General features: G+C 47.4%; 1 protein-coding gene across 2 annotated transcripts in view; it reads left to right on the plus strand.

Moving 5' to 3' along the window:
* Positions 1-22071, plus strand: part of zbtb47b (zinc finger and BTB domain containing 47b) — a 295680-nt gene that overhangs the window by 46199 nt on the left and 227410 nt on the right. The window contains exon 1 of one of the 2 annotated variants that reach the window (XM_085987432.1): positions 737-1022. The exons of the other annotated variant lie outside the window; for it this stretch is intronic. Within the exon in view, the coding sequence (XP_085843558.1) occupies positions 1020-1022 (3 nt within the window). The 5' untranslated portion in view covers positions 737-1019. Of the gene's footprint in view, positions 1-736; positions 1023-22071 lie in introns of those variants that run through there. 2 annotated transcript variants of the gene reach the window in all.

Raw genomic sequence — 22071 nt, forward strand, 5'->3', positions numbered from 1 at the left:
AACCAGACAGCCAATTTACACTCGGCAAGATCCCACAAACAGCAATGTGATGATGACCAGATAACCTGTCTTTAGTGATTTGAGTTGAGGGATAAGTGTTGGCCAGGACACAGGGAGAACTCCCCGCCCCCCCCTCCCCCTCTTCAAAACAGTGCCATGGGATCTTTTGCATCCACCTGAGAGAGCAGACGGGGCCTCGGTTTAACATCTCATCCGAAAGACGGCACCTCTGACAGCGCAGCACTCCCTCAGCGCCGCACCGGAGTGTCAGCCTAGATTTTGCACTCCGGTCTCTGGAGCGGGGTTTGAAGCCGCAACCTCTCGACTCCGAATAATTTGACCTGAATAGTAGACTTTATTGCATTTTGTTCCCATATAAAACATCTTTAATCCTGAAATGCAATCTTTTTGTATTAAATATATAACAATTTTAAAGTAAGACGGTTTTTAAAAATTGGGGGGGGGGGTGGTGGGTGGTTGTAAAAGAGAGAGACTGCACCAAGAGATGGGAGAATCCCAGCTGGTGGGATCCTGCTCTATTTATAAAGATAGAGGGGGGAAACAATTGGTTTTGTTTTCCTGTGTGTGTTTGCAACAACACAGCAGAAGAGAAAACTTAAGAGTGAGAGAGAGAGAGAATTGGCAGCATTTAAACCCAGACAGTCCCTCATCTGATCGAGAAGGTCCAATCAGGACTTGGTGTCTGCAAGGCTCTGCCATTGCGTCTCTCCCTCTCTCTCATTCTCTGTGTTTGTTGTTGCCCCCTCCTCTCACACACCCACTCTCCCTCCTCTCTCTCTCTCTCTCCTCCTCCTCGTGTGGACATGGCGAATAAGCCAGTGGGGAGAGGGGTGTGAGGCTGAGCCTGGGGGGCTGCCGATTCTATCCCCCCCCCCCACCCCCCTGGCGCATGGACAGCTCAAGTTTGCCGCACGCTGTGGTCGCTACAGAAAGAGCCGGGCAGAGGAGGAGGAGAGGGGGAAGCGCCGCCGCTTTCCACCCGCAAAGCTGGCCTCAAAATGGTATTTCTCTCTTCCAATCTCCGCATGATTTATTATTATTATTATTGCTTCTCCGTCTCCCTTTTGCAATTGTGTGTTTAAAAAATATATATATACATAAAAACATAAGGGGATGGGGGAGAGGAAGGCAGTCGGGCTTGTGTGTGTGTGTTTTGCAATAATGCGGATTTTCTCCTGTTGTTTGCTGGAGGGGGGGGGTGGGGGGAGAGAGAGGACTGAATATTATTGACCCCCCCCTCCCCTCTCTCCTCCCTCAAGCATTGAGAGAGAGGTGGGGGAATTATTCAATCCCTCCTTCCTTCCCAGCAAAAAAAATACAATGGGACACAGTTGGTAACAAAGAGTTAAATTCCTTAAGATGGGAATGCTGCCTGAGACACCGAGAGAGAGAGAGCTGCAGGAATAGGCCAGGCCAGGCCAGGCTTTTTAGCTCCAGTTTTTATCCCCCCTCCCCTCTCATATCTGATTTTATTCTGTGAATCTATTCAGAGCTGAGCGAGAGCCGGCGGGCGGCACTTTGATCTTTCCCCCATTGGGGATTTTGTTACAAGTTTGCCCCCTTCCTCTCACACTCTCTCATGGATACATTGGTTGCTTTCAGGATACATGGCCTGGTCCTCGTCCTTTTTCCTCTATTGTGCATTTTGAGCAGCTCTGCTGGGAGTTTATTGTCATCTCCCTCTTGTGTTTTTGTGTCTTTTTCCCCTCTCTCTCTCTGCGGTTTAGCAATCGCCATTTCTCACCACCCCCCCCCCCCTCCAACTGCTGAGTGACATCTTCGAACAGAAATAGTTAAAAACAAGGGACCAGATTCCCCTTTGCTTTTGATAATGCAACATTCCCTGGTATTTTTTATCAGCTGAATATATCAAATCATCCTGATATTTTGATCATCTCTGTTGGATAAGCTTCCTGTGTGTGTTTTTTAAAATTAACTCTCTTAATTTTGTGTGACGAAGCATGTTATTGTGTTGCAAAATTGGAATTGTAAACGGGGTTTTGCTTCTGTGCAGGTGCATATTGAACAAACTTGTTCATTCTTTGATGCCATCTAGTTTGCAGATATTCCAAGTTTTTAATTTTTTTTTGCAACGTGGATTTTTGTTAATGAGTCAATGTGGCCTTTGCTCTCCTCATGACCTGGGGGTCTGGTCCATCCGACCAGAACCAGAGCTGTGTGTGTGTGTGTGTGTGTGTGTTGGCGGCGGGGGGGGGAGGGGATAAGTTGAGTACAGGATTCTGGTGGCAATACTTAAATACCTTCAAAACAAAGTGGCGGGAGAAGTGATGTCTGCTTCCTCGCTGACACCTAAGGTATTCCTGGGTAAAGCACGAATGATGGCTGAAGCTTGAAGTGGGTCGACCTCTCTCTCTCTCTCTTAGGCAGTCCCTCGGAACTGAGGATGACTTGCTTCCACATTAAAAATGAGTTCTCAGGTGACTGTTGAGTCCAATGCGGGACCTACAGTCTCTGTCACAGGTGGGGCAGACGGTGGTTGAAGGGGTGGGTGTGGGTGGGGTGCTTGGGTTGATGTGCGCTCCTTCTGCTGTTTGCACTTGGCTTCCGCTTGCTCCTGGCGAAGAGACGCGAGGTGTTCGGCACCTTCCCGGATGCTTCTCTTCCACTTTGTGCGGTCTTGGGCCAGGGATTCCCAGGTGTCGATGGGGATGTTGCACTTTTTCAAGGAGGCTTTGAGGGTGTCCTTGAAGCGTTTCCTCTGCCCACCTGGGGCTCTCTTGCTATGCCGGAGCTCCGAGTAGAGCACTTGTTTTGGGAGTCTCGTATTGGGCATGCGGACGATGTGACCCGTCCATCAGAACTGATTGAGCATGGTCAGAGCTTCGATGCTGGGGATGTTGGCCTGGGCAAGAACACTGACGTTGGTGCGCCTATTCTGCCAATGGATTTACAGGATCTTGTGAAGGCAGCATTGGTGGTACCTCTCCAGTGCTTTGAGGTGTCTGCTGTGTACATGGTCCATGTCTCTGAAGCATATAGGAGGACGGGTATCACTACTGCTCTGTAGACCATGAGCTTGGTGCCGGGTTTGAGATCCTGGTCTTCAAACACTCTCTTCCTCAGGCGACCGAAGGCTGCACTGGCACACTGAAGGCGGTGTTGGACTTCGTCATCGACGTCTGCCCTTGTTGACAGTAGGCTCCCGAGGTATGGAAAGTGGTCCACGTTGTCCAAAGCCTTGTCGTGGATTTTGATAATCGGGGGGGCAGTACTGTGTGGTGGGGGCAGGTTGGTAGAGGACCTGCTTTGGATAATGCAATATCCCCTGGTATTTTTATAAGCTGGATATATCAAATCATCCTGATATTTTGATCTCCTATGTTGGTCAGCTTCCTGTGTGTTTTAAAAAAAAAAAACCTCTTAATTTTGTGTCACGAAACATGTTATTGTGCTGCAAAATTGGAATTGTAAATGGGTTTTGCTTCTGTGCAGGTGGATATTGAACAAACTTTTCATTCTTTCTGATACCATCCAGTTTGCAGATATTCCAAGTTTTTAATTTTTGTTTTTTTTGCAACATGGATTTTCATTAATGAGTCAATGTGGCCTTTGCTCTCCTCATGACCTGGGGGTCTGGTCCATCCGACCAGAATCAGAGCTCGGGGTGTGTGTGTGTGGGGGGTAAGTTGAGTACAGGATTCTGGCGGCAATGTTTTTAAAAAAAAAAACTTAAATACCTTCAAAACAAAGTGGCGGGAGGAGTGATGTCTACTTCCTCGCTGACACCTAAGGTATTCCTGGGTAAAGCACGAATGATGGCTGAAGCATGAAGTGGGGTCGACCAAGCAGCAAAGAACTTGCATTTCTACAGAGCCTTTCCTGACCTCGGGGCGTCCCAAAGCGCTTCACGGCCAATGAAATGCATTTAAAGTCTAATCACTGTTGTAATGTAGGAAACATGGCAACCAATTTGCACACAGCAAGCTCCCACAAACAGCAATGTGATGATGACCCAGATGATCTGTTTTTAGATGTTGGTCGAAGGATAAATATTAGCTTGAACTGTATAAAACACTAGTTAGGCCGCAGCTAGAATACTGCGTGCAGTTCTGGTCACCACATTACAGGAAGGATGTGATTGCACTAGAGGGGGTGCAGAGGAGATTTACAAGGATGTTGCTGGGGCTGAGGAATTTTGGCTATGAGGAAAGATTGGATAGGCTGGGTTTGTTTTCTTTGGAACAGAGGAGGCTGAGGGGAGACCTAATTGAGGTGTATAAAATTATGAGGGGCCTAGATAGAGTGGATAGGAAGGAACTGGTTCACCGAACAGAGAGGGCATAGATTTAAAGTAATTGGTTGGAGGTTTAGAGAGGAGTTGAGGAGAATGTTTTTCACCCAGAGGGCGGTGGGGGTCTGGAACTCACTGCCTGAAAGGGTGGGAGAGGCAGAAACCCTCATCGCATTTAAAAAGTACTTGGATAGGCACTTGAAGTGCCGTAACCTACAGGTCTATGGACCAAGTGCTGGAAAGTGGGATTAGGGTGGATAGCTTTTTGTCAGCCGGCATAGACAAGGTGGGCCGAATGGCCTCCTTCTGTGCTGTAAATTTCTATGATTCCAGCCAGGACACCAGGGAGAACTTCTCTGCTCCTTAGAAATAATGCAGTGTGATCTTTTACCACCTACGGGGGCAGGCGGGGCCTCAGTTTAACGTCTCACCCCTTAACAGTGGAGCACTCCCTTGGTACTGCCCTGAAGTGTCAGCCTAGATTCTCTTCTAGAGTCTCTGGAGTGGAATTGAACCCATAACCTTCTGACTCATCGGCATGAGTGCGACCCACTGAGCCACAGCTGACACCTTTCCAAGAGCATTCTCCCTGTGCTAAGCCTTTAGGCAGGAGTTATACTGAAGGCTGTGCAAACTACTACGAGACGGTCTTGCACCACTTTGGCTTCAGTGTGTGATCTGACCCCTTGAGTTATGCAGCCACTTTTCGTGTCGATGTGCGCCCAGAAGTGCTTCGGACCGACGCTGGGGCGGCAGTAGAACTGTGAAATGGGGACTGGAGTGCACCCGTAGCGTGTCGTCCACCCGTACCCCGTCGGATGGAGCGCTTTGCAGACCTCGCCTGTCCGAAGGGGAGCCTGAGGTTGCCTCGATCTGGCAGCTGCTGCGAATTCGTGGCGAGTTCTCTACCCCAAAAGCTTCTCCCGGCATCAAGTCAAACTGAACCGAATCTTGTTTGGTGTCGCAACAACCGAAAATGCTGGAAACACTCGGCAGGTCAGGCAGCACCTGCGGAGAGAGAGAAAAAGTGTCAACGTTTCAGGCCGATGACCCTTCGTCACAACTGCCAGACTGGGGTTCTACCAACTGCTGGCTGGGGGGGGTGTCTAGAACGAGGGGTCACAGTCTCAGGATACGGGGTAGGACATTTAGGACTGAGATAAGGAGAAATTTCTTCACCCAGAGGGTGGTGAACCTGTGGAATTCTCTACCACAGAAGACTGTGGCAGCCAAGTCACTGAATATATTTAAGAAGGAGATATAGATTTCTAGACACAAAAGGTGTCAAGGGGTATGAGGAGAGAGCGGGAATATGGTATTGAGATAGAGTCGTTGAGTATATTCAAGACGGAGAGCGACAGATTTTTGGGCACTGGGAGTCATGGGATATGGGGATAGGGCAGGAAAGTGGAGTAGAGGTAAAAGTTCAGCCATGATCATATTGAATGGCAGAGCAGGCTCGAAGGGCCGAATGACCTACTCCTGCTCCTATTTTTCTATGTTCTAAGTCAACTGCATGACAGTTCTGATGAAGGGTCATCGACCTGAAACGTTAACTTTCTCTCTCTTTCCACGGATGCTGTCTGACCTGCTGAGTGTTTCCAGCATTTTCGGTTGTTGTTGTTTCAGATTTCTAGTGTCCGCAGCAGCTTTGCTATTGTTGCTTGTTTGGTGTCAGTTTGGACTGGTTTTGGATGCAGTGCTTTGTAACTGTTCAGATTTGCGTTTGTGCAGTTCCGCCATGAAATGTGTGTCTGACATGTCGAGTTTTGACCAGGAACATTTTCTGTACCCGGGGAGGTTCTCGTTGAGAATCAGCTCTGCTCTCTGTAGCTGCACTGTAATAATTTTGGAATCTGTCTCAAGGGCCCAGGACCTTGTAGCATGACTTCTATTTACATACGTGTAAATAGGAGCTAATTTACAGAACAAACTGGAAACTGTTCAACCTCCGTCGCCTCCAGTCCAGATCCAAGGTCGTCCCATCCTCGGTTGTCAAATTACAGTATGCAGACGACGCTTGCGTCTGCGCTCACTCGGAGGTCGAACTCCAAACCATCGTCAACACCTTCACCGAAGCGTACGAGAGCATGGGCCTTACACTAAATGTCCGTAAGACAAGGGTCCTCTACCAACCTGCCCCCGCCACACAGTACTGCCCCCCGATTATCAAAATCCATGACAAGGCCTTAGACACGTGGACCACTTTCCATACCTCGGGAGCCTATGTCAACAAGGGCAGACATCGATGACGAAGTCCAACACCGCCTTCAGTGTGCCAGTGCAGCCTTCAGTCGCCTGAGGAAGAGAGCGTTTGAAGACCAGAACCTCAAACCCGGCACTAAGCTCATGGTCTACAGAGCAGCAGTGATACCCGCCCTGCTGTATGCCTCGGGGACATGGACCATGTACAGCAGGCACCTCAAAGCACTGGAGAGGTACCACCAACGCTGCCTCCGCAAGATCCTGCAAATCCATTGGCAGGATAGGCGCACCAACAGCAGTGTTCTTGCTCAGCCCAGCATCGAAGCTTTGACTACGTTCGATCAGCTCCGATGACTGGTCACGCTGTCCGCATGCCCGATACGAGATTCCCAAAACAAGCGCTCTACTCGGAGCTGCGGCACGGCAAGAGAGCCCCAGGTGGGCAGAGGAAATACTTCAAGGACACCCTCAAAGCCTCCTTGAAAAAGTGTAACATCCCCACCGACACCTGGGAATCCCTGGCCCAAGACCGCACAAAGTGGAGGAGAAGCATCCGGGAAGGCGCCAAACTCCTCGAGTCTCTTCGCCGGGAGCAAGCGCAAGGAGCGCACGTCAACCCAAGCACCCCACCCACCGTCTGCCCACCTGTGACAGAGACTGTAGGTCCCGCATTGGACTCATCAGTCACCTGAGAACTCATTTTTAATGTGGAAGCAAGTCATCCTCGGCTCCGAGGGACTGCCTAAGAAGTAGAGCATACATGTCATGAGGCATGAGTGAAGGGGCCAAGACCCACTTTTACATGTGAGTTATGAAGTGTGCAAATTGAGGGACGGGGCTGCCTTTTACATGCGTTGTGTGAGGCATTTGGGTGAAGGGGTCAAGACACCCTTTATACATGTTGTTGTGAGGGATTTGGGTTAAAAGGTCACGGCCCCCTTTACGAGGCACTTATGCAGCTAAAATATTAATGTCGACTTAAAGCATGAGTTCCCCCCCCCCCCAAGTTATCTCCTATTTTCCCCAGAAGGTGACTGTTGCTCAGGTGCAAGTGTGCGAGCAGAGCCTCAATCAAATGACCGTTTCTTGTGCTCATGCACTTGGAGGACAGAACCTCTGAACCGGCTCCTGACGCTCACGTGTGCACTTTCCACTGATCCCGAGCACGAGGTTTTTAAAAAAAAAAAAAAAAAAAAAAAAAAATTCACAGTTTCCACCCCCTTGCCCAGCCCTGGCCGATTATGTTGCTGCCCCCCTAGCTACACACTGCACAGATGGGTCCTGGCTTGGGATCGTCCTGGCCCGTGTGACTCAGTATTGCACCAGGTGATGGACTTGCCCAGTGCACCATTTGAAGGAGTTCATCTCTGATGGTCGGCTCCTGTGGTGTCTTCTGTGCCTCGTGTAGCAGTTTGCCTCTGTTGATTCTCTTGTGTGCCAGTGTAAACCGAGGAATAGGTAGTGGGTTTGTGCTGTCTTGTTCCTCTTTCACATTTTCCTTGCCACTTTGTACATGCTGTATATCCCATAAAATCTGCCTTTGTCGGGGTCCTGGTTTAAATCCGGGGCAGCTTAATGGCCACCCTGTTGCAGCTGTGAAGCCCCTAGCTTCAGTCTCGCTGAGCTGGGGACTGCACAGTAAAACCTTTTTTGTGTGCACACCTGGACAAGGGATATAGGTATAAAATTGGTAAAGGCAAGTTGAGGACTGATGTCAGGGAGTGCTTCTTCAGTGTGATCAGTAAATACGATAGCAAAATACTGCAGATGCTGGAAATCTGAAATAACAACAGAAAACGCTGGAAAAGCTCAGCAGGCCAGGGCTGCATCCGTGGAGAGAGAAACAGAGTCGACGTTTCGGGTCGAAACCCTTCCACCCGAAACGTTGACTGTGTGTGTCTCTCTCCACGGATGTTGCCTGGCCTGCTGAGTTTTCCCAGCGTTTTCTGTGATCAATAAACACCTGGATTGACTTTCAGGGTCGAGGAAGTGGAGTAGGCCTTTCAGCCCCTTGTGCCTGTTCCGCCATTCAATTAGGTCATGGCTGAACTTTTACCTCGACTCCACTTTCCTGCCCTATCCCCATATCCCATGACTCCCAGTGCCCAAAAATCTGTCGATCTCCGTCTTGAATATACTCAACGACTGAGCCTCCACAGCCCTCTGGGGTGGAGAATTCCAAAGATTCACAACCCTCTGAGTGAAGAAATTTAATCTCATCTCAGTCCTAAATGGACAACCCCTTAACCTGAGACTGTGACCCCTGGTTCTAGACTCCCCAGCCAGGGGAAACAGCCTCTCCGCATCAAGTCCCAGTCCAGAGACTTGAGCACAAAAATCTAGGCTGACGCTCCAGTGCGGTGCTGAGGGAGCGCTGCACTGTCTGAGGTGCCGTCTTTCAGATGTGACGTTAACCTGAGGCCCCATCTGCGCTCTCAGGTGGACGTAAAAGATCCCATGGCACTATTTCGAAGAGCAGGGGAGTTCTCCCTGCTGCCCTGGCCAATATTTATCCCTCAATCAATATATCACTAAAAAACAGATTATCTGGTCATTATCACATTGCTGTTTGTGGGAGCTTGTTGTGCGCAATTGGCTGCTGCGTTTCCTACATGACAACAGTGACTCCACTTTAATAAGTACTTCGTTGGCTGTAAAGCGCTTTGGGAAGCCCAGTGGTCGTGAAAGGCGCTATATAAATGCAAGTCTTTCTTTTCTCTGTTAAGCCCTCTAAGAATTTTATACGTTTCAATGACTTCTCATTCTTCTAAACTCCAGAGAATATAGGCCCATTCTACTCCTCCATGGCTTATCTGTATCATTTAATCATCTCAAACACCTCACTTAGATCACCCCTTAATTTTCTATACTCAAGGGAAGAGAAGCCTAGTCTATGCAACCTGTTCTCATAATTTAACCCTTTTATCCCCGGTATCGTTCTAATGAATGGAGGCAAAAACGTTGGAGGTGTGGACGAAGCGGCGATGGAGGACTATCTGTTTCTGTAGAAGGATGAGCGAGATGGGCCTTGTGGCTTACCTCTTCTTCTGTATTTATATCTGCGCTCTTGTTTTCTGTTGAAAATTGGCCTGGTTTTGGGTTAAAATGATGTTTGTTTTTTATTGTTTTAATGCGGGGGTAGGGTAGCGCATTTTCGCCCGTGGTCTGCTTTGATTGTGAGCAGACCAGTGGGAGTAATACAGGGTTAATCCTGGAAATTCCTCAATGGTAAAGGAGTAGAATAGTTTGATGACCCTTTGATGCATAGAGTACAAATCAAGGAAGTTATGATGAACCTTTATAAAACACTGGTTTGGCCTCAACTGGAGTATTGTTTCCAATCCTGGTCACCGCACTTCAGGAAGGATGTGAAGGCCTTGTAGAGGGTGCAGAAAATTTTTACAAGAATGGTTCCAGGGATGAGGGACTTCAGTTACGTGGATAGACTGGAGAAGCTGGGGTTGTCCTTCGAGCAGAGAAGGTTGAGAGGAGATTTGATAGAGGTGCTCAAAATCATGAGGGGTCTGGACAGAGTAGAGAGAAACTGTTCCCATTGGCAGAAGGGTCGTGAACCAGAGGACACAGATTTAAGGGGATTGGCAAAAGAACCAAAGGCGACATGAGGAAAAACTTTTTTACGCAGCGACTGGTTAGGATCTGGAATGCACTGCCTGAAAGGGTGGTGGAGGCAGATTCAATCACTGATTTCAAAAGGGAGTTGGATAAGTACCTGAAGCAAAAAAATTTGCAGGGCTTTGGGGAAAGGGCGGGGGAGTGCGACTAGCTGAAGTGCTCTTGCAGGGAGCCGGCACGGGCTCAACGGACTGAATAGCCTCCTTCTGTGCTGTAATTATTCTATGATTATATTATTTGGGCATCACTTTTGAGATCCTGGATATCATCTAGGGCTGTGTACCTTCTGTAACAACCTCCAGCCTTGCAACCCTCAGATCTTTCCAACCTCCTACAACCCGCTGAACCTCTGTAACCTCCTCCAGCCCTACAACCCTCCAAGACCTCTAACCTCCTCTGGCCCTACAACCCTCTGAGGTCTCTGTATCCCTCCTATTCTGTCCGCTTGCTCATCCTCGATTTTCATCTCTTCTCCGTTGGTGGCCGTGCCTTCAGCTGCCTAGGTCCGAAGCTCTGGAAATCCGTCCCTAAACCTCTCCACCTCTCTATCTCTCTCTCTTCCTTCTAAGTCGCCCCTTAAAACCTACTTCTTTGACCAAGCTTTTGGTCACCTGTCCTAATATCTCCTTATGTGGCTCGGTGTCGAACTCTTGTTTGATTTAAGTTTCTGTGGAGTGCCCTGGGACGTTCAGCCCCTCGAGCCTGTTCCGCCATTCAATTAGATATGGCTGATCTGCAGCTTAACTCCATTTACCCACCTTGGTTCTGTAACCCTTAATACCCTTACCTAACAAGAATCTATCCGTCTCAGTTTTGAAATTTTCAATTGACCCCCCCCCCCCCCAGCCTCAACAGCTTTTTTGGGAGGGAAGTGGGGGGGAGGGAAAGAGTTCCAGATTTCCACTACCCTTGGTGTGAAGAAATGCTTCCTGACATCACCCCTGAACGGCCTAGCTCTAATTTTAAGATATTGCCCCCTTGTTCCAGACTCCCCCTCCCCACCAGAGGAAATAGTTTCTATCTACCTTATCAAATCCTTTAATCATCATAAACCCCTCGATTAGATCACCCCTTAATCGTCTATACTCAAGGGAATATGCTTGATTCACACTTGAAACAGTATTGGTTCCATAAGTGTCCCTACTGATTGATACTTTCAAAAGTTTGAATTTGGTTTGGCCCCATGGCAGGAGAATTAAGATACACCACAGAAAAAAGAAGTTTCAAGAGATGCTTTGCAGCATTGCCAGTCAGGAAGAAAGTTCATAACTAAAAGCACCTGTGACTGCTAAAGTCCAGCTAGCGAGCCAGTGGCGCACCTATTAACAACAACAACAACTTGTATTTATATGGTGCCTTTAACGTGGTAAAACGTCCCAAGGAGCTTCACAGGAGTGTTCTAAGATTAAAAAAATTAACACCGAGCCACAAGGAGAAATTAGGGCAGATGCCCAAAAGCTTGGTCAAAGAGGTAGGTTTTAAGGAGCGCCTTAAAGGAGGAAAAAAATGGTAGAGAGGTTTAGGCAGGGAATTCCAGAGCTTGGGTGCCAAGGCAACAGAAGGCACGGCCACCAATGGTTGAGCCATTATAATCAGGGATGCTCAAGAGGGCAGAATTAGAGGAGCACAGATATGTCTGGCTGGGGTGGGGGGCTGTTGTGGGGCTGGAGGAGATTACAGAGATTGGGAGGGGCGAGGCCATGGAGGGATTTGAAAACGAGACCATGAGAATTTTGAAATCGAGGCGTTGCTAACCGGGAGCCAATGTAGGTCAGCGAGCACAGGGGTGATGGGTGAACGGGACTTGGTGTGAGTTAGGACACTGGCAGCCGAGTTTTGGATGACCTAAAGTTTACGTAGGGTCGAATGTGGGAGGCCAGCCAGGAGTGCGTTGGAATAGTCAAGTCTAGAAGTAACAAAGGCATGGATGAGGGTTTCAGCAGCGGATGAGCTGAGGCAAGGACGGAGACGGGCGATGTTACGGAGGTGGAAATAGGTGGTCTTAGTTATGCCTCAGATATGTGGTCGGAAGCTCATTTCAGGGTCAAATATGACGCCAAGCTTGCAAACAGTGTGGAGACGGATGTTAGGGAGAGAGATGGAGTCAGTAGCTAGGGAACGGAGTTTGTGGTGGGTCTGAAGACAATGGCTTCGGTCTTCCCAATATTTAATTGGAGAAATTTTCTGCTCATCCAGAACTGGATGTCGGACAAGCGGTGACAATTAAGAGACCCTGGAGGGGTCGAGCAAAGTGGTGGTGAGGTAGAGCAGGGTGTCGTCAGCGTACATGTGGAAACTGGCGCTGTGTTTTTGGATGATGTCGCCAAGGGGCAACATGTAGATGAGCAATAGGAGGGGGGCCAAGGATAGATCCTTGAGGGACACGAGGTAACGATGCGGGAGCACGGGAAGAGAAGCCGCTTTTATTAGCGTTTTATTCACAACACCCATTACCGTAGGACAAGTCCCTCTGCTCATGGGCACTTTATCTGGATATGTAATGTGCTACGTTGTGCTGTGTCGCTATTTCTTGTAAAATCTACAAGTGGGCAACCTCTTTCTTTGATCTGAAGCAGCAACCGAGATATCTGAAGCTTGGATTAATTGTTACTGGAGTTAAAAACAGATGCAACTTGTTAAATTCAGCTCTCTCTCTCTCGTAAGAAACAGGCCTATATTTCATTGGGAGATAAATCTGAGCGATTCAGATAACTTCACAGACTTCTTACCAGAGTGAGGGTGAATATGACACGAGCTCTCGCCTGAATGAAAATAAAACTGGCAGCTCACCTCCTCCAGCAGCAGCATGACCCTGTAACCTCCAGAATAGCATTGACGGGGTGGGGGGTGGGGGTCACGTGCTCGACGCATTAACAGGTCTCTTGCGCATCCCCCACTTCCTTCACCCCACATTGTGCCTTCAGCTGCCTAGGCCCTAAACTCTGGAAATACCTCCCTAATCCTCTCTCCCTCTCCACCTCTCTTTCCTCCTTTTAAGACGCTCCTTAAAACCTACCTCTTTTGACCAAGCTTTTGCTCACCTGACCTTTGGCCTGGTGTCAATTTTTATGTGATTAGCTCCTGTGAAGTGCCTTGGGATGTTTTACTATGTTAAAGGCGTTGTATTAATGCGAGTCTTTCTATCTAATTGCAAGTTGTTGTTGGGGTATGAACTGTGTGTTGATTTTAATATACATGAGCTGAGCTGCACTGTAGGAAAACGGATATATACACAGCGGCGATGGGAGGAGTTCAGGCATTAGCTTCGGTGCAAAGGTCCCACTTAAAATTCTGATACGTAGAGTCTAACCACCGCCCCTTGACATTCAACAGCATTGCCATCGCCGAATCCCCCACCATCAACATCCTGGGGGTCACCATTGACCAGAAACTTAACTGGACCAGCCACATAAATACTGTGGCAACAAGAGCAGGTCAGAGTCTGGGTATTCTGCAGCGAGTGTCTCACCTCCTGACTCCCCAAAGCCTTTCCACCATCTACAAGGCACAAGTCAGGAGTGTGATGGAATACTCTCCACTTGCCTGGATGAGTGCAACTCCAACAACACTCAAGAAGCTCAACACCATCCAGGACAAAGCAGCCCGCTTGATTGGCACCCCATCCACCACCTTCAACATTCACTCCCTCCACCACCAGCGTACCGTGGCTGCAGTGTGTACCATCTACAAGATGCACTGCAGCAACTCGCCAAAGCTTCTTTGGCAGCACCTCCCAAACCCGCGACCTCTACCACCTAGAAGGACAAGGGCAGCAGGCGCATGGGAACACTACCACCTCCAAGTCACACACCATCCTGACTTGGAAATATATCGCTGTTCCTCCATCGTCACTGGGTCAAAATCCTGGAACTCCCTCCCTAACAGCACTGTGGGAGTACCTTCACCACACGGACTGCAGCGGTTTAAGGCGGCGGCTCGCCGCCACCTTCTCGAGGGCAATTCGGGATGGGCAATAAATGCCGGCCTTGCCAGTGACGCCCACATCCCATGAACAAATAAAAAATCCGTAAATGATACTGCACATTGTTGATGTGTTGCGTAGTCAACCGATGTGGATTTGCTCATGCCTGCTTTTCAGCTACTATCAAAAAAACAACCTAGTCACAATAAGAGGATTTGCCTTTGTGCTTTGCAATAGGATATTCCTTACCTGAGGAAGGATATACTTGCCATAGGGGAGTGCAACGAAGGTTCACGAGATTGATTCCTGGGATGGCGGGACTGTCGTATGAGAAGAGATTGAGTAAACTAGGCTTGTATTCTCTTGAATTCAGAAGAATGAGAGGGGATCTCATTGAAGCATACTAAATTATTACAGGGCTTGATAGGGTGGATGCTGGGAGAATGTTTCCCTTGGCTGGGGAGTCTAGAACCAGGGGCCACAGCCTCAGGATAAAGGGTAGGACATTCCGGTCTGAGATGAGAAGAAATTTCTTCACACAGAGGGTGGTGAATCTTTGGAATTCTCTACCCCAGAGGGCTGTGGAGGCTCAGTCATTGGGTATATTCCAAACAGAAGTCGATAGATTTCTGACTAGTAAAGGCATCAAGGGATATGGTGACAGGTGAATGGAGTTGAGGCAGAAGATCAGCCATGATCTCATTGAATGGCTCGAAGGGCCGAATGGCCTACTCCTCCTAATTCTTATGTTCAATTGTATAGATGCAGATTAGCCGGTTTCCATGGCAGTTTGCAATTCGGGCTGTTGGTGTCGTGCAGGACGTTCTTGCCATGGAAGGAGTGCAGCGGGCTGATACCTGGGATGGCAGGAATGACGTATGAGGAGAGATTGTGTCGATTGGGCTAATACTCACTGGAGTTTAGAAGATTGAGAGGGGATCTCATCGAAACCTATAAAATTCTGTCAGGCCTGGACAGACTAGATGCAGGAAGGATGTTTCTGATGGCCGGGGAGTCCAGAACCAGGGGTCATAGTCTAAGGGTAAGGGGTAAGCCATTTAGGACTGAAATGAGGAGGAATTTCTTCACCCAGAGAGTGGTGAACCTGTGGAATTCTCTGCCACAGAGGGCGGTGGAGGCCAGTTCATTAAATATATTCAAGAAGGAGTTGGATATATTTCTTAAGGCTAAAGGGATCAAGGGATATGGGGAGAAGGCAGGGACAGGGTACTGAATTTGGATGATCAGCCATGATCTCATTGAATGGCGGAGCAGGCTCGAAGGGCCGAATGGCCTACTCCTGCTCCTATCTTCTATGTTTCTATTCTTGTTCCGGGTTGCCAGCGCTCCCACTCCTTTCCCCCATTCTGGGAGATCCCAGTCGGTAATAGAGCATTGCTTGTGGAGACCTGGAGCCAGGGCCTCGCGAGCAGACCTTTCCGGGTCACGCAGTCCCCCACTGCGGAAACAGCAGGGTGCGGGAAGGCATAGGGACTGTGATGGTGACCTCGTGCACAGACAGTTCATCAGCAAATGAACCTCGACCACAGTCTCAGACATTACAGTTTACTACGTCCCTAGATTTAGAACATTAAGAGTAAAATCACCCTCCGTGTACATTAAACATTCCAAATGGATACAATGCCTTCTGGATAACTGGTAGCTACATCCGTCTCAGTTTAATGCGCTGCTAACTGGGCTCAATACACAAGGAAAGTAAGAACAGACATCCCTAATAAACTCGCTGGATATAAATGGCTGTACGCCACTGATTAGCCTTTGGTTTCTCGTGCATAGAATTTACAGTACAGAAGCGGGTCATTCGGCCCAACTGGTCTACGCCGGGGTTTATGCTCCACACGAGCCTCCTCCCACCCCTCTTCATCTCACCCTATCCTCATATCCTTCCCTTCCCTTCTCCCTCACGTGCTTATCTAGCTTCCCCTTAACTGGGCCTGCAGCTGCTTTGTGTAGATGCTCATCAGTCGGGTTCCTCGGGCATTGACTGTTCAGGGTGTTGGAGGTGCGCAGGCATGATGTGGAAGGCGGAATTACTTCTTTCACCAGCAGCAACCCACTCCCCCCCCCCCCCCCCCCCCCCTCCGCCCCCCGCCTGGGAGATCCATTGGTCATTCCGGCAGACTCCTGGCCATTCCAGGAGGGTTGACCACTCCAGTTCACGTTATGCCTATTTTCCTCCTCTTCTCTCCTGAAGGCATTGACTCCTTGTTGGGTTTGGTGGCAATAGTGCCCAATGGTCCTCAAACTGCTCACACGGGTGACTGTTCAAGCACAAGCCTAAACTATAAGTGACCTTAAAGCCTGCGGTCCACAGAGTGGGACTAAACGGAGTGGACTTGAACAGAGTGTTTTATTTGGGAATTTGGAAAGAGTGGGAATTTTGGAGAAGAGGGGGAAGGAGTTGCTGCTTTTTGTCTACACTACCTGTAGTGCTTTGTGTTACAGGTAGATATTTAATTTCAGTACTCTTAACTTAATCTAGATCAAGTAAGTAGTCAAGAAACTACACTGTAAACTAAGTTACCTAATTGCAAATTTAATTAAATAAAACAAGGCCATATAGGGATGGCAGTGCAGGTTGGCGATGTGCCACAACTGCAGCGTGTGGGAGTTTGTGGAGAGCATTGTGATCCCGGACAACCACGTTTGCAGTAAGTGGCTGCATCTTGAGGAACTTCAGCTCAGAGTTGTTGAGCTGGAGTCTGAGGTGCAGACATTGCGGGGCATCAGGGATGGGGAGAGTTACGTGGACACTTTGATCCAGGAGGCAGTCACACCCCTTAAGTTAGGTAGTGGTACAGGTCTGGTTAGTGGTCAGGGGCAGGAGGGTGTGACTGCAACTCAGGCAGGCACCGGGACCCCAGGTGCAGTGCTGGAGGAGCCTTAGCCTTTGCCCTTGTCCAACAGGTATGTGGTTCTTGCAGCCTGTGTGGATGAGGGAAAAGCCTGCAGGATGGATGAGCAAGCTGACCATGGCACTATGGTGCAGGAGTCCATTCAAGTGGGGGGAGTGAAAAGGAATGTAGTTGTGGTAGGGGACGGCATAGTCGGGGGGGATAGATACTGTTCTCTGCAGCCACGACTGAGAATTCTGAAGGTTGTGTTGTCTGCCAGGGTTAAAGATATCTCCTCGTGGCTGGAGAAGAACTTGGAGGGGGAGGAACCAGTTGTCGTGGTCCACATAGGAACTAACGACTTAGGTAGAACTAGGAATGAGGTTCTGCTGAGGGAGTTTGAGGAGCTAGGATTGAAATTAAAAAGCAGAACCTCAAAGGTAATAATCTCTGGATTGTTACCTGAGCCACGTGCAAATTGGCATAGGGACAAACAGATTAAAGGTTTAAATGTGTGGCTCAAAGAGTGGTGTGGGTGGAAGGGATTTCAGTTCATGGGACACTGGCACCAGTACAGTACTGGGGAAAGAGGGAGCTGTTCCGTTGGGACGAGCTCCACTTAAACTGGGCTGGGACTAGTGTCCTAGCGAATTGAATAACTAGGGCAGTAGACAGGGCTTTAAACTAATGAAAGGGGGTTGGAAGGATTCAGGAAAGAGTAAATTTAAAAGCAGTGAGAAATGTCAAGGCTCTAGAACAGAGTAGAGTTTTGAGTAGAAATGAGCAGAGTGGGTCAGGAAGAGACAGAGAGAGTAACGAAGGTAATAAGGCATCAGCGACTAAGGTGACATAAGAACATAAGAAATAGGAGCAGGAGTCGGCCAATTGGCCCCTCGAGCCTGCTCCGCCATTCAATAAGATCATGGCTGATCTGATCCTAACCGCCAATCCACTATGACAGGACTATCTCCTGAATCTAACAGCATTAGACACACGAAAAACAGGAGCAGGATCAGGCTACACGGCCCCTGGGCCCGCTCCGCTACCCACAGGGCCATGACCGATCCGAACCTAGACTCATGTCCAAATTCCTGCCCGCTCCCCGTAACCCTTAATTCCCTTTTCTACTAGGAAACTGTCTATTTCTGTTTTAAATTTATGTAATGATGTAGCTTCGACAGCTTTTTGGGGCAGCATATTCCATGGACCTACCACCCTCTGGGTGAAGTAGTTCCTCCTCATCTCAGTTTTGAAAGAGCAGCCCCTTATTCTAAGACTATGCCCCCTAGTTCTAGTTTCACCCATCATCTGGAACATCCTCCCTGCATCCACCCGATCCAACCCCTTCATAATCTTATATGTTTCAATAATAGGGAAAAATAGAAATAAGTCAAAGCTAAAGGCACTATATCTGAATGTGCGAGGCATTTGCAACAAAATAGATGAATTAATAGCGCAGATAGAAATTAACAGGTTTAATCTAATGGCCATAACGGAGACGTGGTTGGGAAGTAAATATTCCAGGATACGTTACTTTTAGAAGAGATAGGCAAAATGGAAAAGGAGGAGGGGTAGCCCTGATTAAGGATGGGATGAAGACCGTAAAGAGAAAGGATCTTAGCTGCGAAAATCAAGAAGTACTGTAGAATCAATTTGGGTGGAGCTAAGAAATAGCAAGGGGCAGAAAACATTAGTGGGAGTTGTTTATAGGCCCCCAAACAGTAGTTGTAATGTAGGGCAGAGTATAAATCGGGAGATTAGAGGCGCATGTAACAAGGGCAATACAGTAATCATGGGGGACTTTAATCTACATATAGACTGGGCAAACCAAATTTGCAGTAATAGTGTGGAGGATGAATTCATGGAATGTATGCAAAATAGTTTTCTAGATCATTATGTCGAGGAACCAACTAGGGAACAAGCTATTTTAGATCTAGTATTGTGCAATGAGAAAGGGTTAATTAATAACCTTGTAGTAAAGAAGCCTTTAGGGAAGAGTGACCATAATATGATAGAATTTTATATAGAGTTCGAAAGTTATTTAGTTAAATCCGAAACTAGGGTCTTTAAATCTAAACAAAGCAAACTACGTAGGTATGAGGGGTGAGTTGGCTAAGGTAGATTGGGAGACGACATTAAAAGGTATGACAGTGGACGAGCAATGGTTAGCATTTAAAGAATTAATACATAATTTACAACAAATATACATTCCTTTTAAGGCACAAAAACCCCACAGGAAAAGTGGTCCAACCGTGGCTAACAAGAGAAGTTAAAGATAGTATTATAATGTTGCCAAAAATTGTAGTAAGCCTGAGGATTGGGAGGATTTTAGAATTCGGCAAAGGAAGACCAAGAAGTTGATAAAGAAAGGGAAAATAGAATGAGAGTAAACTAGCGAGAGACATAAAAACAGACTGTTAAAGCTTCTATAGGTATGTAAAAAGGAAAAGATTAGCTAAAGTAAATGTGTGTTCCTTACAGGCTGAGACAGGAGAAATTATAATGGGGAATAAGGAAATGGTAGAGAAATTAAACAAATACTTTGTGTCTGTCTTCACGGAAGAAGATGCAAAAAACTTCCCGGAAATAGTGCAGAATCAAGGGTCTAGCGTGAATGAGGAACTGAAAGAAATTAGTATTAGTAAAAAAAAAAAAATAGTACTGGAGAAATTAATGGGACTGAAAGCCAATAAATCCCCTGGACCTGATGGCCTACATCCTAGAATTTTGAAAGAGGTGACTATAGAGATAGTGGATGCATTGGTTTTCATTTTCCAAAATTCCATAGATTCAAGAACAGTTCCCACGGATTGGAAGGTAGCAAATGTAACCCCACTATTTAAGAAAGGAGGGAGAGATAAAACGGGGAACTACAGACCAGTTAGCCTGACATCAGTAGTAGGGAAAATGCTAGAATCTATTATTAAGGACGTGGTAACAGGGCACTTACAATATAATACTGTAATAGGATTGGGCAGAGTCAACACTGATATGAAAGGGAAATCATGTTTGACGAATCTGTTACGAGTTTTTTGAGGTTGTAACTCGCAGAATAGATAACGGGGAACCAGTGGATGTGGGGTATTTGGATTTTCAGAAGGCATTCGATATGGTGCCACACTAGAGGTTATCAAACAAAACTAGGGCTCATGGGATTGGAGGTAATATTACCAGCATGGATTGAGGATTGGTTAACGGACAGAAAACAGAGAGTAGGAATAAACTGATCATTTTCGGGTTGGCAGGCTGTAACTAGTGGGGTACCGCAAGGATCAGTGCTTGGGCCTCAGCTATTCACAATCTATATCAGTGATTTGGATGAGGGGACCAAATGTAATATATCCAAGTTTGCTGATGATACAAAGCTAGGTGGGAATGTAAGTTGTGAGGAGGATGCAAGGAGGCTTCAAGGGGATATAGACAGGCTAAGTGAGTGGATAAGAACATGGCAAATGGAATATAATGTGGAGAAATGTGAAGTTACCCACCTTGGTAGGAAAAATAGAAAAGCAGAGTATTTTTTAAATGGCGAGAGATTGGGAAATGTTGGTGTTCAGAGGGACCTGGGTGTCCTTGTACACAAATCACTGAAAGTTAACATGCAGGTACAGCAAGCAATTAGGAAAGCAAATGGTATGTTAGCCTTTATTACAAGAGGATTTGAGTATAAGAGTAAAGATGTCTTACTGCAATTATATAGGGCCTTGGTGAGACCACACCTGGAGTATTGTGGACAGTTTTGGTCTCCTTTCCTAAGGAAGGATATACTTGCCATAGAGGGAGTGCAACGAAGGTTACCTTCCTGGGATGGGGGGATTGTCCTATGAGGAGAGATTGAGTTCAGAAGAATGAGAGGTGATCTCATTGAAACATACAAAATTCTTACAGGGCTTGACCGGGTAGATGCAGGAAGGATGTTTCCCCTGGCTGGGGAGTCTAGAGCCAGGGGTCACAGTCTCCGAATAAGAGGTTGGCCATTTAGGACTGAGAGGAGGAGAAATTTCTTCACTCGGAGGGTGGTGAATCTTTGGAATTCTCTACCCCAGAGGGCTGTGGAGACTCAGTCATTGAGTATATTCAAGACAGAGATCGATAGATTTTTGAATATTGAGGGAATCAAGGGATAGGGGGATCGTTCAGGAAGGTGGAGTTGAGGTTGAAGATCAGCAATGATCTTATTGAATGGTGGAGCAGGCTCGAGGGGCCAAATGGCCTACTGCTCCTTTTTTCTAATGTTATTATGTTCCGTTCTTACCTGACATTCACACGTTCTATTGTAGGATCTCCTGGTGTTACCCTGGCTGAGAACATTCTTATTCCACTGAGATAGACCAGGCGGACCCCAGTTGTCTTCCTTATCCGATCTTGTACATTTCTCTGTTCCTTTTGTAATCTGAGAGTCAAATCTGAGTAAATGGCATTCAGCCTATCGTAACTTGGCCCTCCAGTGCCCCACCTCACCCAGTCTAACCTCCAGTTGCACTTTGAACTCCACTAGCACCTTTGACCCCACCACTTTAATTTCTGGATTACTCCAAATGTTTAATCACCTTTTTGAGTAAAAATCTGCGGAAACAATATTTCAGTGAGTGAGGGGTCACTCTATGGAACAGGCTCGTGCGGGGGATGGTGGAAGCAGTCAATATTGATTCATTCAAATTCATATTGGATAAATTTCTTTCTGAAATGAATATTCTGGGATACAGGATAGAAGTAATTTTAAACATGATGTGTGGTGAGTGTAACGTGCTTGGGAGGAACGGGTGACTTTGGACCTGTGGTTCCCAAAGCTCTCCACATCTGGGGGTTTTCCCCGCCTCATGTCTGGGCCTGTTGTAGACTAATTGATGGAGATTGATTGCTGTGATTAGTCAACAACTCCATTATCATTGTATCGTGCGACCATCAGGAGGGTAGAAGGTGAACCAGATGGATCGTGATCTTTTTTCACCTAGCAAGTCCTATGTTCCTATGACCTTTTGTAAGCTCTGTCTTAAATTTACATAGAATTATATCGAATTCACGGCACAGAAACAGGCCATTTGGCCCACCTGGGCTATGCTCCACACGAGCCTCCTCCCACCCTACTTCATCTAACCCTATCGGCACGTCCTTCTATTCCTTTCTCCTACATATACAGTACTTATCTAGCTTCCCCTTAAATACATCAATGCTATTCGCCT

This window comes from Somniosus microcephalus, chromosome 5, assembly GCF_052327205.1.
Source record: "Somniosus microcephalus isolate GS21.2 chromosome 5, FLI_Smic_1.0, whole genome shotgun sequence".
NCBI classification, from domain to species: domain Eukaryota; kingdom Metazoa; phylum Chordata; class Chondrichthyes; order Squaliformes; family Somniosidae; genus Somniosus; species Somniosus microcephalus.